General features: G+C 40.6%; 1 protein-coding gene across 1 annotated transcript in view; it reads left to right on the top strand.

Annotated features, from left to right (window-relative positions):
• Window positions 1-11,362, top strand: part of GRIN3A (glutamate ionotropic receptor NMDA type subunit 3A) — a 215,892-nt gene extending 204,530 nt beyond the window's left edge. The window contains exon 9 of the mRNA XM_072655052.1: window positions 10,932-11,362. Within this exon, the coding sequence (XP_072511153.1) occupies window positions 10,932-11,268 (337 nt within the window). The 3' untranslated portion in view covers window positions 11,269-11,362. The remainder of the gene's footprint in view (window positions 1-10,931) is intronic.
• Window positions 11,363-13,099: the final 1,737 nt, after the last annotated feature.

The following is a 13,099-nucleotide window of genomic DNA, read 5'->3' as shown; positions in this document are numbered from 1 at the left end:
TTAAGCAGAACAGCTGTTTCTCCCTTCCTTCTTCCCCTGGCTCTCACCTATGTTAATATTTCTAGGGAAGAAGGAAGGTATAGGAGGAAGGAGGAGAGAGTAAGTTCATCTCTCCTTACTCCCCGTTAATCTCAACTTCTGACTAACCATGGCAAGATTACCAGGGCACAGAGACAGTGAATCAGTAAATAAATTCCTTCAATTACTCACAGTAATAGATCCTAATAACCAAATGAAGCCTTCAAACTACTCTAGGTAGTTAAAGCTCCCTGATTGTATTTTTCAAAATATATTTTATTGGGATTTTTAACTTTTACATCAAACATATTTCCAAGCTAAGTTAGTATCATATTGCAGCATTCAGTTTTTAACTCTTTTATGGTTATTCTCTCCATTCATCTGGGTTACATCTTTAATGACTAAATTTAACTTGGGGGAAGCCTTGCTCTTGTTATCTAGTCATTTTCAGTCATGTCTGACTCTTTGTGACCCCATTTGAGATCTTCTTGGTAAAGATACTAAAGTATTTCCCATTTCCTTTCTGTAAAATCCCCATTTTACAGATAGGGAAACTGAGGCAAAGAGAGTTAAGTAACTTAACTATGCTCACACAGGTTTTTGAGTCCAGATTTGAACTCAGGAAGATGAGTCTCCCTGACTGCAGGCCTGGCACTCTATCCACTATGTTCCCTAGCTGCCCCAAGGCTTGCCCTAGAATTCTTATTTCAGGTGGAAACCCTTTTGTTCAGGAGCAAAGAGGACACATGAGACAGTTCATCTCTGCTTTCCTCTTAAGAGTCAATGGGGATTCCCTAATATAGGCAGCCCTGGCAATTCAGAGTCTGAGCAGAGTGGACAGATTGCCCCAGGAGTCGCTGCCAGCTTTCTTCACACTTAATTTGCACTTGAATAATGCACCAGGTCTCAGAATGCAACTACACAAGCATGAGATGGGACAGATCTGATTAACCGCACCTAGAGTGAAAAAGATGCACTTGAGTCAGCCTGAGGGAATCAACAAAGTGATACCATTGCCAAAAAAAAAAGTGATCTGAAGCTCCAATGAGAGAGGCTTACTCTACACTGGCCAGAACAAAGAGGTCAAGTCAATGAGCATTTATTAGGAACTTATTATGTGCCATGCACTGTGTTAAGTGCTGAGGAATTCTTTAATGCCTCCATTCAGAAAGGAAGGTGCACCTGCCTTATCTGGATTATTATATTTAGTTCTGGATCCCATTTGTTAGGAAAGATGTGGAGAAAGTGGAACATATTTGGGGGGTGGTGACTATATTAAATGAGGAATGGTTGAGGGAATTCTGGGGACTCCCCAGAAGAAAATATACAGAGAAAACTTCATTTATTTTGAAGGTTTGTCATCGAGAAGTGAAATTAGACTTATGCTCTGTGGCCCCAGACAGCAGAATGAAAATAGCAAGGCAGACTTCAACTTGTTGTAACAGAGGTACCAAGAATATACTGAGAAAAGTACAGAAGCCTGAGTTCAAGGTCACAGGATTTAGAGCAGGAAGGAACATCCAGTCGCCATTCCCTTATTTTGCAATAAGGAACCTGAAGATCAGAGAGATTAAGTAGCTTTCCCTAATGTCACACAGGGAGTAAGCCAGAGTTCTGACACAAGCCCTTTGATTCCAAATCCCGAGCTTTATCACTTCATTACTAAAAACCAAAAGAAACGGCACCGTTGACACTGTGCCAGCTGTAAACAAGCCACTTTCTCCAATATCTATAAAGTGATAAAAGTCATATTTGTTTATCTTCCTTTGGGATCATTGTGAGGGAAGCATTGTAAACCTTAAAGCTCCATATTTTAATTGTGTAGTTATTATTGTAAGGAAGAACTTTCTAACAGCAGAGTGGTCCAAAAAAGAATGCATTGCCTTGTTACATGGTAAAGCCATGATCAGTGGCAGTGTCTCAGCAGCAGCTGGATGGTTCCCTCATCAAGAATGACTATAGTAAAAAAAAAAGACTTCATGGGGTGAGTAGACGAATCAGTCATGTCCGATAGAAACGTAAGAATCTCTGCAGGCTGCAATTATTATCAATATTATCTCTGTGCCATTGCATTTTCATTTATTTTGTTAAATATTGTCTAATTACATTTTCTCTCCTACTTGGAACTGTCGTGGGCCACATGTGACCCTTGTGCCTGTTTGACGCCTTTAGACTAAATGACCTCTAAGATCCTGCTAACCTAAGATCAAAGATTCTATGACATGCTACACACCTAGTAACAGAATAGCCAGGAGAAGAATTCAGGTATAGAGGAAACTAACATTAAGGACTTAGAATTTTAATGATGATTTAATTCAGATGTCTAACTTTCCAGATGAGGCTATGGCAGGCCTGGAGCAGCTGAATGACTTGCTGAAGATTAGATGTGGAATCAGGAGTATAATACAGCTTGTATTTGTACCTGCATACACCCAAACACACCAGACATACATACATGTGTATATGTGCCTGTGTGTACATAACTATGTGTATTCATATGTACATATGTTGTGTACACTCTTCTGTATGTTTATATATCTGTATGTATATAAATGTGGAGAGATTTATATGTATAGAGATCTATATTTCAATATAATTCCTTTCCGTGGTAATCCTGTTATTTTATGCACTTAAAACATTTTTTCTGAGAATGAGTCTATAAGATTCTGCAGACTGCCAAGGGGTCCATGACACATACATAAATATGAATAACCCTTGCATTCCATGTGCTCTTTTGGTATGTTTAAATTCTATGGCTCCAAGGGAAATTTTCAAATAAGTCAGCCCATCTATCCTGGCATCCCTACCCACAAATTATCTCCCAGTGACCCACAAAGGTCTCCCTGTCCTTCGCCTTCATTAAATTCCAGAGTAATTCCAAGACTTCAAAAACTCTGTTTGCTTGCTGCCCTGACTCTCCTCCCTCCGAATCATTTCCTCTACCTATCAGCTGCTCCAGAGCTTTGAGGAAGCCAGAACAAATTATAAAACCAGCATGCCTTCTGCCTGGTAGGATGCCCAGGAAATATTTGGATGAGAGTTTGGGGTCCATTGCCTGGGCTCTAGAGGACACAGCAATTTTGGATGTTAAAATGTATTTGAAGGAGTCATCTTTCTTCCCCTCTATTCTGAGTTTTAGGCAATAATAGGGTAGGGAGAGGGTGAATCTCTGAAGGTGATATAGTGAAGGTGGTCTTGGGCAAGAAGCTGGTTGTTTGTGTGTTGTCCTTGGTTCTCAAAGAGGACCAAAGTGACATCACTATGTTGGGATCAAGGTACAGTGTGTCTGACGGTGGCTGATCAGACCAATACAAGCTCAGAATCTCTACACCAGGTCAGGCACAAATAGTGCATGTGAACATTTGGAGTGGAGATGTCTCTAACTTTGCACATATCACCTCTCTTTTGAGCTACTGCAATTCTACTTTGCTCATAGAGCAAAAGGCCTTCTTTAATGGGGGCAGGCCATGCTGGGCAGTCCTGTGCCAGTGTCTCTCATGTCACGCAATCAATTCCAAAGCTCTTCAGAGAGATTTGGGCAAGTATCAACTCTTCTGAACTTGTTTCCTCTCTCTAAATTGATGTTAATAATATCTCTTCAATCACCAAACAAAAATTTATTAAGATGCCAGTTACTGTGAACTTGAGCACTAGAGACACAAATACAAAAATGAAACCACCTCTGCCCTTAGAAAGCTCATATTCTATCATGGGGATGCAACATGGTCACAACTAAGCGAACACAAGAAATATTCAAAATAAAAATACAATTATGGTTGTGGGAGGGGCACAATCAAAAAAGACCTCTTGAATAAGCCAAGCCTTATAAAGGCTGTGAGGGGTCCCAAGAGATGTGAATGTGAGGAAAGAGAACGTTCCAGGCACAGGGAACAATGCACGTGCGCACGCGCAAAAGCATGGGGGCAGGAAATCAAATGTCCAATAGGAAACAGCAAATAGGCCAGTTTGGCTGGGTGTGGAGGACTTGAGTGGGGAGTCATCAGCCTAAAGAGAAAAGCTGAAGCCAGTCAGATTGTGAAGGGCTTAAAATGCCAACAAGAGGTTTATGTATTGATCTTACAGGTAACAGAGAACCACTTATTTTCTGGATGCTCATAGCAAGGAAGCGATGGGTACCATAAGATATGTAACATTAACTTTGTAAACTTGAAAGTTTTACATAAATGGCTATTGTTGTCTTCCACTGGGGAAGAAGAAGACAGGAGGCATTATTATTTCTCCAGAGCTGATTTTCAAGTTGTCTGTCAACTTTTTCATCTGATACTTACAGAATTCTTGAATTAGAAAAGACCTTCAAAATCTAGTCCAGTTCTCCACTTGAATTCTCCTTCTGGACATCCCAAATGATGTCATGTTACTGCCTGAATGAATGAATGAATGAAAGTGTTAATTATTTACTGTGTGCAAATCACTGTGTACTGATGATGCAAATAGAAAAAAAAATACAATTAATTCATAGAGAGGTGGCACAGTGGATACTGCTAGACCTAGAGTCAGGAAGACCCAAGTGCAAATCCTGCCTCAGACATTTAGTAAGTTTATGACCCTGGACAAGTCATACAACCTCTGTCTGCCTTGATTTCTTCATCTATAAAACAGGGACAATAAGAGCACCTGCCTCCCAGGTGAGGATGAAATGAGATAATGTTTGTAAAGCACTTTACTAACCTTAAAGCACTATGTATGTGCTAGCTATTATTTTTATTGGTAATAATAATAATATAATCCCCACTCTCAAGGAGCTCACATTCTATTACCTCAGTAGAAATGGTTTTTAGAGCACAGTGGCAAAGCATCTTCTTAAATGTCCTTTCCACTGATAAAAATATTTTTTATATTGAACCACTTGACAGGGTCAAGAACTTTTGTGAGTCTTCAGTATCTGTGGCTGCTAAGGAGGCAAGACCTGTGAGGCATTACCAGATCACGTCCTGCTTTCCAGAATGATGGCTATCAGGGACTATGCAGGAAGCAGGACATGTGGTCTGGAGGGATCACTGCCATTCCCAGGACTCAGTGGCCTCCAGTGACAGCAAACTTATTACCTACCTAGGCAATCCATCCTGTTGTTAGCCAGTTCAAATTGATTCCTCATGCTGAAATGTAATCTGTCTCCTTATAACTTTTTTAAATTAAATTTTTTTGTTACATTTTAGGTTCTGAACTCTCTCCTTCCCTATCTCCCCACCCTGCACTAGAGGACACCATTTGATATAAATTTTAAATATATGTAAAAGCTACCATGCATACTGCTATTTATGAGCTGTTTCTCTGAAGGTGGATAGCATCTTCCTTCATAGGTCCTTGTAGTTCATTTGAGTGTTTAGAATACTCAGAATAACTTAGGTGTTCATGATTACTCTTCAAACAATATTGCTTTTACTGTATATAACATTTTCTTGGTTGTGTTTGTTTCATTTTCATGCAAATCTGTCCATGTTTTTTCTAAAACCAACGAGCTCATTGTTTCTTATAACACAGTAGTATCCCATCAAAATCATATACCACATTCTTCAGTCATTCCCCAACAGATGGGCATCCCCTCTATTTCTAGTTCTTTGCCACCATAAAGAGTGACTATAAAAATTTTAGAACATATAGGCTTTTGGCTTTTTCCACGATCACCTTGGGAAACAGACCTAATAGTGGTATTTCTGTATAAAAGGGTGTACACAGTTTTATGACTCTTTGGGCATAATTCCAGACTGCTCTTGAAAACAGTTGGATCAATTCACAGTTCTACCAATAGTGCATTAATGTCCCAATTTTCCACATCTCCTCCAACATTTGTCATTTTCCCCTTCCATCATTTTAGCCAATCTAATAGTAATGAGATGATATTTCAAAATTGTTTTAATTTGCCTTTCTCTAATCAATAATGACTCAGAGCATTTTTTCATAAGACTACATGTAGTTTTGATTTCTTCATCAAAAAACCAGCTTCATGTCCCTTGACCATTTATCAATTGAGGAATGACTCATGCTTATAAATCTGACAGAGTTCTCTATGTATCTGAGAATTTATCTAAGAAACTGTCTATAAATTTTTTTCCCAATTTTCTGTTTTCTTTCTAATTTTGGCTACACCGGTTTTATTCCTATAAAATCGTTTTAATTTAATATAATCAAAATTATCATTTTTACATTTTATAATGCTTTCTACTTCTGTCTCCTTATAACTTAACTGGAAGTTCTCTCCTCTGTGTTCTCTCAAGTTCTCTCCCCTCCTCATAGCCAAGTACAACAATCAAATCCCTCTTCTACATGGAATGCCTATAAAATATCAGAAAACAGACCCTTCCTCCACCCCTGCAGCCTAATGTCCAAATATTTAGAGTTCCCTTAGTTTTGCATTTCCTGCCTAATCTCTAGACTTTTATTATCTCTGTCTTTTCTTATATAATCTCTGTATCTTTACATTCTGTCTTTAAATAGTCTCCAGACCTATCTGGTCTCTGACTTTATATGATCTCTAGCTAGCCCTTTCTGATTTAGGGCCCTGTATGATATCTGGCCTTATATGTTCCCTAGCTGTATCTGGTCTCTGTCTTAAATGGCCTCTCTCTTGAGAAGATCTCTGGCCTGTAAGGTGTCTGCCTTTATATATGGTCTGTAGAACTGTCTGGTCTCTGGCCTTGTTTGGGCTTTCTTAATATAGGTTTTATGGCCCTCTAGTGTCACTATTCCCTTATATGATTTCTATCCCTGTATATATCTCTGTTCCTATATCAGCCCAACTTTGACATTTTCATGCTGAATAGGTTCTCTGCCTTGAGTATGAAGCATAAGTTGGCCAGCTGACCTCCAGTATGGCAGCATGGAAAAGGAGTGTTAGATTTGGAGTCAAAGAAACTGGGTTCAAATCACAGTTTTGCTCTTGACTTACCTGTGGAAAAAGTTTGGACAGATCACAAACCCTCTTTGGGCCTCTACATCTGTACAAGTCGAGGAGTTGGACTATGTCTGAAGTCCCTTCCAATATTTACATGGTTCTTCCATATAAAACAATCATTAATTGCTTTTAAGTAACCTCGTGTATTGAATGCTGTGAATTCATATGCTTCAGCACCTCAAGGATACAGAGTGAGGATATAAAAAAATTTCAGTCAAAAAACCAAAGATGAAATTGGATAAACTTCCTCTTCTCCTTCCTGTTACCTTTTAAGAAGGCTGTCATGGGAATCTGTGCCTACAAACACATAGATTCTCGTCTCTCCTTCACCTGTAAGATGCAGAGAGGGCATACCTACTCAATACGTTGCAAGTTCCTTCAAAGGCAAGCACAGAATCATCTACTCCTTTTGTCCTCATAGTGCCAGGTTCTCCTAGGTCCTTCTAAGCTTATCCCCATCCAGCAAAAAATTTTATTGGACTGATGGAGAATGAGGTGATTTATCTTCCAAAGCTCCTAGAAATGAGTGCCATTTTCCCCTGGGAAGTAAGCAATAGCTTAACCTGAGTCTGCCAGGAAACCCAGGCTGCTACTCTCAGTCTGCCTTCTTTCTCTCTTTCCCCCTTGGCATTTGACAACTACCTGACACAGTCTATACAGAGAAGTGGCATGGAATAGTGGGAAAAGCTTTGGCTCTAGAGAGGGCTTGGGTTCAAATCCCTTCTCATGCACTCACCATCTCTGTGACCCTGGGCAAAATCATTTGATTTCTCCAGATCTGTTTCCTCATCTATAAAATGAGGGAGTTGGCCTAGCTGGCTTCTGTGGGGGCTCCAATCCAGCTCAAGTTCTATGATCCTAACTAGTATCTTGTCAGTAGATCACAGAAGATGCTGAGCAGTGAAAATGCCTCTATCAGTATTATAGGAAATGAGCTAACACCTAAGGAGGCCTCAAAAGAAGTCAGCTGGGTTCTTGAGGGCTTGGAAAGAGATAGTGCTTTCACAGTGGTCTGAACCTTTGGCTGCCTCCCTCTGAGTGTATGTTTTTCAATCCAACAAACATTGAGTGAGTGTTATTACATACGAAGTACTATATTAAGTGCTAAGGAAACACAAAAGTGGTTGCCTTTAAGATTAAAATCTTGATATAGGTTGAAAAAGAGGTCAAACATATTTTGGGAGACATTAACATGTTAGAACATGCTTAGAGGAGGAGGAGGATGAAGGCATGAATTTTGCCTAATGTACCTATCTTGTCATGCCCACCCTATCTTCTCCAGAATCCTGTATCACTGCATACAGGGTATTCCTATCTGAAAATTCACAAAGAGTGTAATTCTTCCCTGTGAAGATGAGGTAAGGAAGGAGAAGGAAAAAAGGATTAACATCAACAAAAGTGACTAAAACTTTCCTTATGTGGCCAAATATAAAAATGATATCATTCCTATCAAGGCACGCTTGGTCCCATTAACTAGTACTCTGCCATGGGCATTTTCTGAGGTGGCACTCAGCATTTATATAGCACGTTGAGGTTTGTGAGGCACTATATTTTATTGGACCCTCACAAACAGTGTGAGGTGGATACTAGAGCTATTGATATCCATTTTAGAGATGAACTGCTAATGCCAGAGGTGAGATTTGAACCCAGGTATTTCCTGACTCAGTAATCCAGAGTCACCATGTCATGTCAGAAATGGCAGCACAGGTGTAGCCAAGGTCACGACCAACACCAGTACTCCTTATTGGGGCTCCATATGCTACCACCTTCAGACTGCTTGACAGTGAAGGTGGGAACACACCAGACACATTCAAGGGTATGTCTAAATGTCTTGAATGAACAACACAGCCGACATGAATTTTTTGGTAACCCTTCTCACCCTCTACGTTCTTATCTTCCATTTGCTTCCATGTGACTTTCTGGGTCTCAGGTTCCTTACTGGGCTAGTTGAATCTCTAGGTTCCCTTCAAGGTCTAAATCTATGATTCTATGACCTTCTTTCCCTGGATTGGATCTCTACTCCCACCATTCTGGGTTTTTTTTACCTTTTTTATTCACCAAACTGAATACATTGTTAACAGTACTGTTCAAAGCCATAATCTGACCATTCATACGGTGAGAACCTCTTCTAATGGTGTGCAGCTGGAAGACTGTATTTCAGCAATAGAATAGTCTGTTCCTTTAGAGCCCTAGGGGGCTTCCCATTAAATTGTAGGTACCTCATTCCAAAGTGACATCCCAGTGGCATTGCTGGGATAAAAGTCACACCAAGAGCGGTGGCAAAACTGATTTTTATTTGGTTTTTATTTGCCCTGTGATAATTAGGTATTTGCCTCGGGATTTGTTTTCTAAGCCTTAGACCTGACATAGATTCTAAATCCTCCCTGTAAAAATCTCATCACTTGTGGTACTTACACATTTTTCTCTCAATTCTGCCCTTCAGATGAGAACTTTCCAGTTCACCAAACACAAACACTCAGAGCAGAATTACTAGGATGCAGGACAAGTCACTCTGGGATGATGGATGAGCAGGGCACACTAGTACCCCAGAATAAAAGGAAGTCAGCTAAAGAAACGTGTTCTGCCATATATAGAATGATACATGTCATAGTGTCAGTCTCTTTGTAGGATGGGAAAGAAGAGCTTTGGGCCCCATTAGGCTCATATACTCATGACAAGGTGGATGAACGGAAAGATTTGGAGTCAGAGGGCCTGCCCTTGAGTCCCTGATCTGACACTTCCTTTATTTAAAGCCATGTAAACCTAGGCCAAATCATTCAATTTCAGTCTCAGTTTCTTCCTCTCTCTATGCCTAACCAGCAGTGTTCTTGTAGGGAAACCTTAAAGTACCAGAGAAATGTGAGGTGTTAGCAAGGCACATTCTGTGGTTTAGCTAGATCACCTGTAAAATGGGAATGATGATACTCATGCCAGAAATCAGGGAATCAGGCAGTAATAAGAATATAAATAATAGTATTTATGAAACATTTTTAAGGTTTGCAATGTGCTTTAAATGTAATCTTATTTGATCAGAAGAAAAACAGGCTAAAGGCTTGGACTAACACACAGTAGGGTGGGACAGATAGTCCAAGCGGGTCTCAGCATTAAGCTTAGAGGGCAACCTCAAGGAAATCAAAAAGGCAAGGAAGTCTGGAGTCTGCTAGTGGGCAAAAGGTCCAAGCAGGCAGGCTGCTGGTATCAGGGAGGTCTAACAGCAGATACATGGGATCCCACCAAGAAGACCAAAAGTTTAGCAACAGAAATCCAGCCCTCCTGGTAAGACTCAGGGGGATGCAAAGTCAGTCCCAGCAAGAGTACCAGAAGATTGGGAAATTTAATAGTTGCATGACCTTAAGCAAGTCACTTCTCTGTGAGCTGCAAACTCTTCTACAAAATGAAGCCAGTGATCCCTTACCTATGGGGCAGCAAGAAGGTACAGTGCAAAGAGCATGGACTTGGAGCCAGGAAGATCTAAGTTCAAATCTGGACTCAGACACTTACTAGCTGTGTGAGTCACTTAACCCCTATTTGCCTCAGTTCCTCATCTGTAAAATGGAGACCCCATGGACAAGGAAATGGCAAACCACTCTAATATCTTTGCAAAGAAAACCTCATGGACTGAATAATAATTCCTTACATATCTTACAGGATTTATGTGAAGAAATTACATGTCCTTAACAAAGCCTAAAGAAAGAAGTTATCTGGTCCCCAGCTGGAGGTACTTCAGGGGTAGGGAACCTATGACCTTGAGGCCACATGTGGTCCTCTAGGTCCTCAGGTGGAGGACCTTTGGCTGAATCCAAACTTCACAAAACAAATCCTTTATGGCCACAGGCTTCCCACCCCTGTACTAGATGAATTCAGGGGCTAGGAGTCAGATTGAGGATGAAAAGGCTACCGTAATACTCTAAATTCACCAGAATTGGTATTTTTAAAAATCCTTCTTCTTTAGTGTCATTCAAAGTATCATTCTTTTGAAAGATCTCTATTGTCTCCCCAGGTCCAACGCAGCAAACAGTCAGCTCAGCGTATGGAACACTACCGACATGAGCCACTGCAATCGGCGGAAATACATGTACAGTGATGAAGGGCAAAGCCACCTGAACATTCACCCCCATCACGGCATCTCCCTCCCTATAGTGAGGAGAGAGATTCCCACTTCCCTCACCACCAATGGGAAACCAGACTCCCTAAATACTGCGAGGACCTCAGTGACCCAGGAGCTCACTGAGCTGGAGAAGCAGATCCAGGTGATCAGGCAAGACCTACGGCTGGCCATGAACAGGAAGAACCAACTGGAAGAATATCAGAGGACAAACAGGACAGTCGAGTCCTAAGTGATCCAGTCTCGCTATCTGTTCCATCCTGACCTTCCTGTCCTTCCCCCAAGCCACTTTCAACCCTCCTCTAACCCCTCTGTAAAATTTGTAATGCACTCTTGTAACTACTGGAAGTGGTGAAGGAGAGTGAAACAATAGGTTCTCCTTTGAAGGCAACCTCAAAGTGGCTCATTAATTTCCATCCTCCAGGGTGGTATTCTCATTCAGAGATAGAATCTCTTCTTTCCTCCATGCGAACTTTGAATCAGTCAAGGGCAATCTTGGACAAAGAAACTACTATGAGCAAACCAGATCACACTCATCTCCTGTTTCCTTCTTCACCTGGTGCCACATTTCTGGTTTTTAGCCCTTTCTGTGCATTAAAAAACAATGTCAATCAGACCTGTGTCTCTTACTGGGTTTGGATATTTTCACTATTACGAGCATACCTCGACTAACATGATTAATTAGGTGTAATAATGTTATAGGAGACAGCCAGTTCCACAGGTTCAATGCTCTCTGTGATCAATTAGCCTGACAATGGTACATCAGGGTTTCACGAAGTGGCAATGTGATTACTTTGGGTTTATGTTATTACAAAAGTATTGTGGAAAGCACAATGTTAGGCGAGGTATGATTGTATAGAATGGTGACCCAGGATTACATATTTTAATAATATTTCTTCAATTTAACCCAACTTAAATTTGAGGGTGTGTTTTTTTATTTTGGGGGTAGAGGTAGTGAAAAAGGGCAGTGAAAAAAGATCTGAACACTCAAAAAACTAATTGGATTTCAGCACAGCAACAAGGTTGATTCTGTTAGGACTCTATTAAGAGTCAGTCTTGCTGAAAAATTAATGGCATCATACTCTTCAGTCAATCTAAGCTTTCTTTATAAGTGTGTGCCTTTTGTAAGAGACAAAAAGAGAGAAAAGACAGAGATGAGGCCTCTCTGAAAAACATCTGTGTTTACTATTTGTAATAGGATGTGTGTGACTGTGACTCCTGTGAAAATGTCTGTGCAAACCATGTGATGGGTTAATTCTCCACAACCTATCCTCTGACTGTAGAAAGCCCCAAAAGTGATCCTCGTGCATGCGACTGAACTTGCTCCATCCCATGCTTGAATCTTCAGGCATCTACCCTTCCCTTTTTTGTAATTATTGTGATATTTGCCAAATGCCCCAGTCACCAAAGGCATACTGAAATGACTCTTGGTTCCTCCAGCTGGTATCTCTAGCACATTTATCACCTCCATGAAGTTGGATTTGAGTTATCTAGTTGTCTCTGTTAAGCTACCTCCTAAATCCCCACAAAGCTCTCTGGAGAAGCAAGATGATGCGGGAGGCAGGGAAGCCTAAAGATCTCAGCTGCCTAGGGCCCCAAGTGCTCTGAAAAGAAGCATTACTGCCTTCGAGAGAACATGTTTAGAAAGCCACCTTCTAGTCATCAGGGCACCGAAAAAAGTCACTCAGGAATAGGCTCTTTTATTTCAATTATATTTTTTTCCAATATTCACCATTTGTTCCAATTAATACACTCAAACTTTATTAAGCACCTGTTAATTCAAACTGTACCAGGTGCTAATGGATGTTCACAGTCCTTGCCTTCACAATCTTACTTTCTGAGTGCCTCTTGAGTGACTGGCACAGTATTTGGTATATAGTCAACCTGACATGTAGTTAGCCACCTCCACCAAGTGAGTGAAGGGGCTCCTAGCTTTCCAACTGTCCCTCACTTTATACTATGGCATCTGAACTTTCTGCTGAAGGCATTCCTTTAAATGGAGAGCTGAGTTTTCTGGATGCCCCCATTAACATTCAATACTTCCAGCTGAGTAATAATACTTT

The sequence above is a fragment of the Notamacropus eugenii genome, chromosome 1 (genome assembly GCF_028372415.1).
Source record: "Notamacropus eugenii isolate mMacEug1 chromosome 1, mMacEug1.pri_v2, whole genome shotgun sequence".
NCBI classification, from domain to species: Eukaryota; Metazoa; Chordata; class Mammalia; order Diprotodontia; family Macropodidae; genus Notamacropus; species Notamacropus eugenii.
Note: the sequence above shows the minus strand (reverse complement) of the source record. Positions and strands in the feature narration are given on the sequence as shown.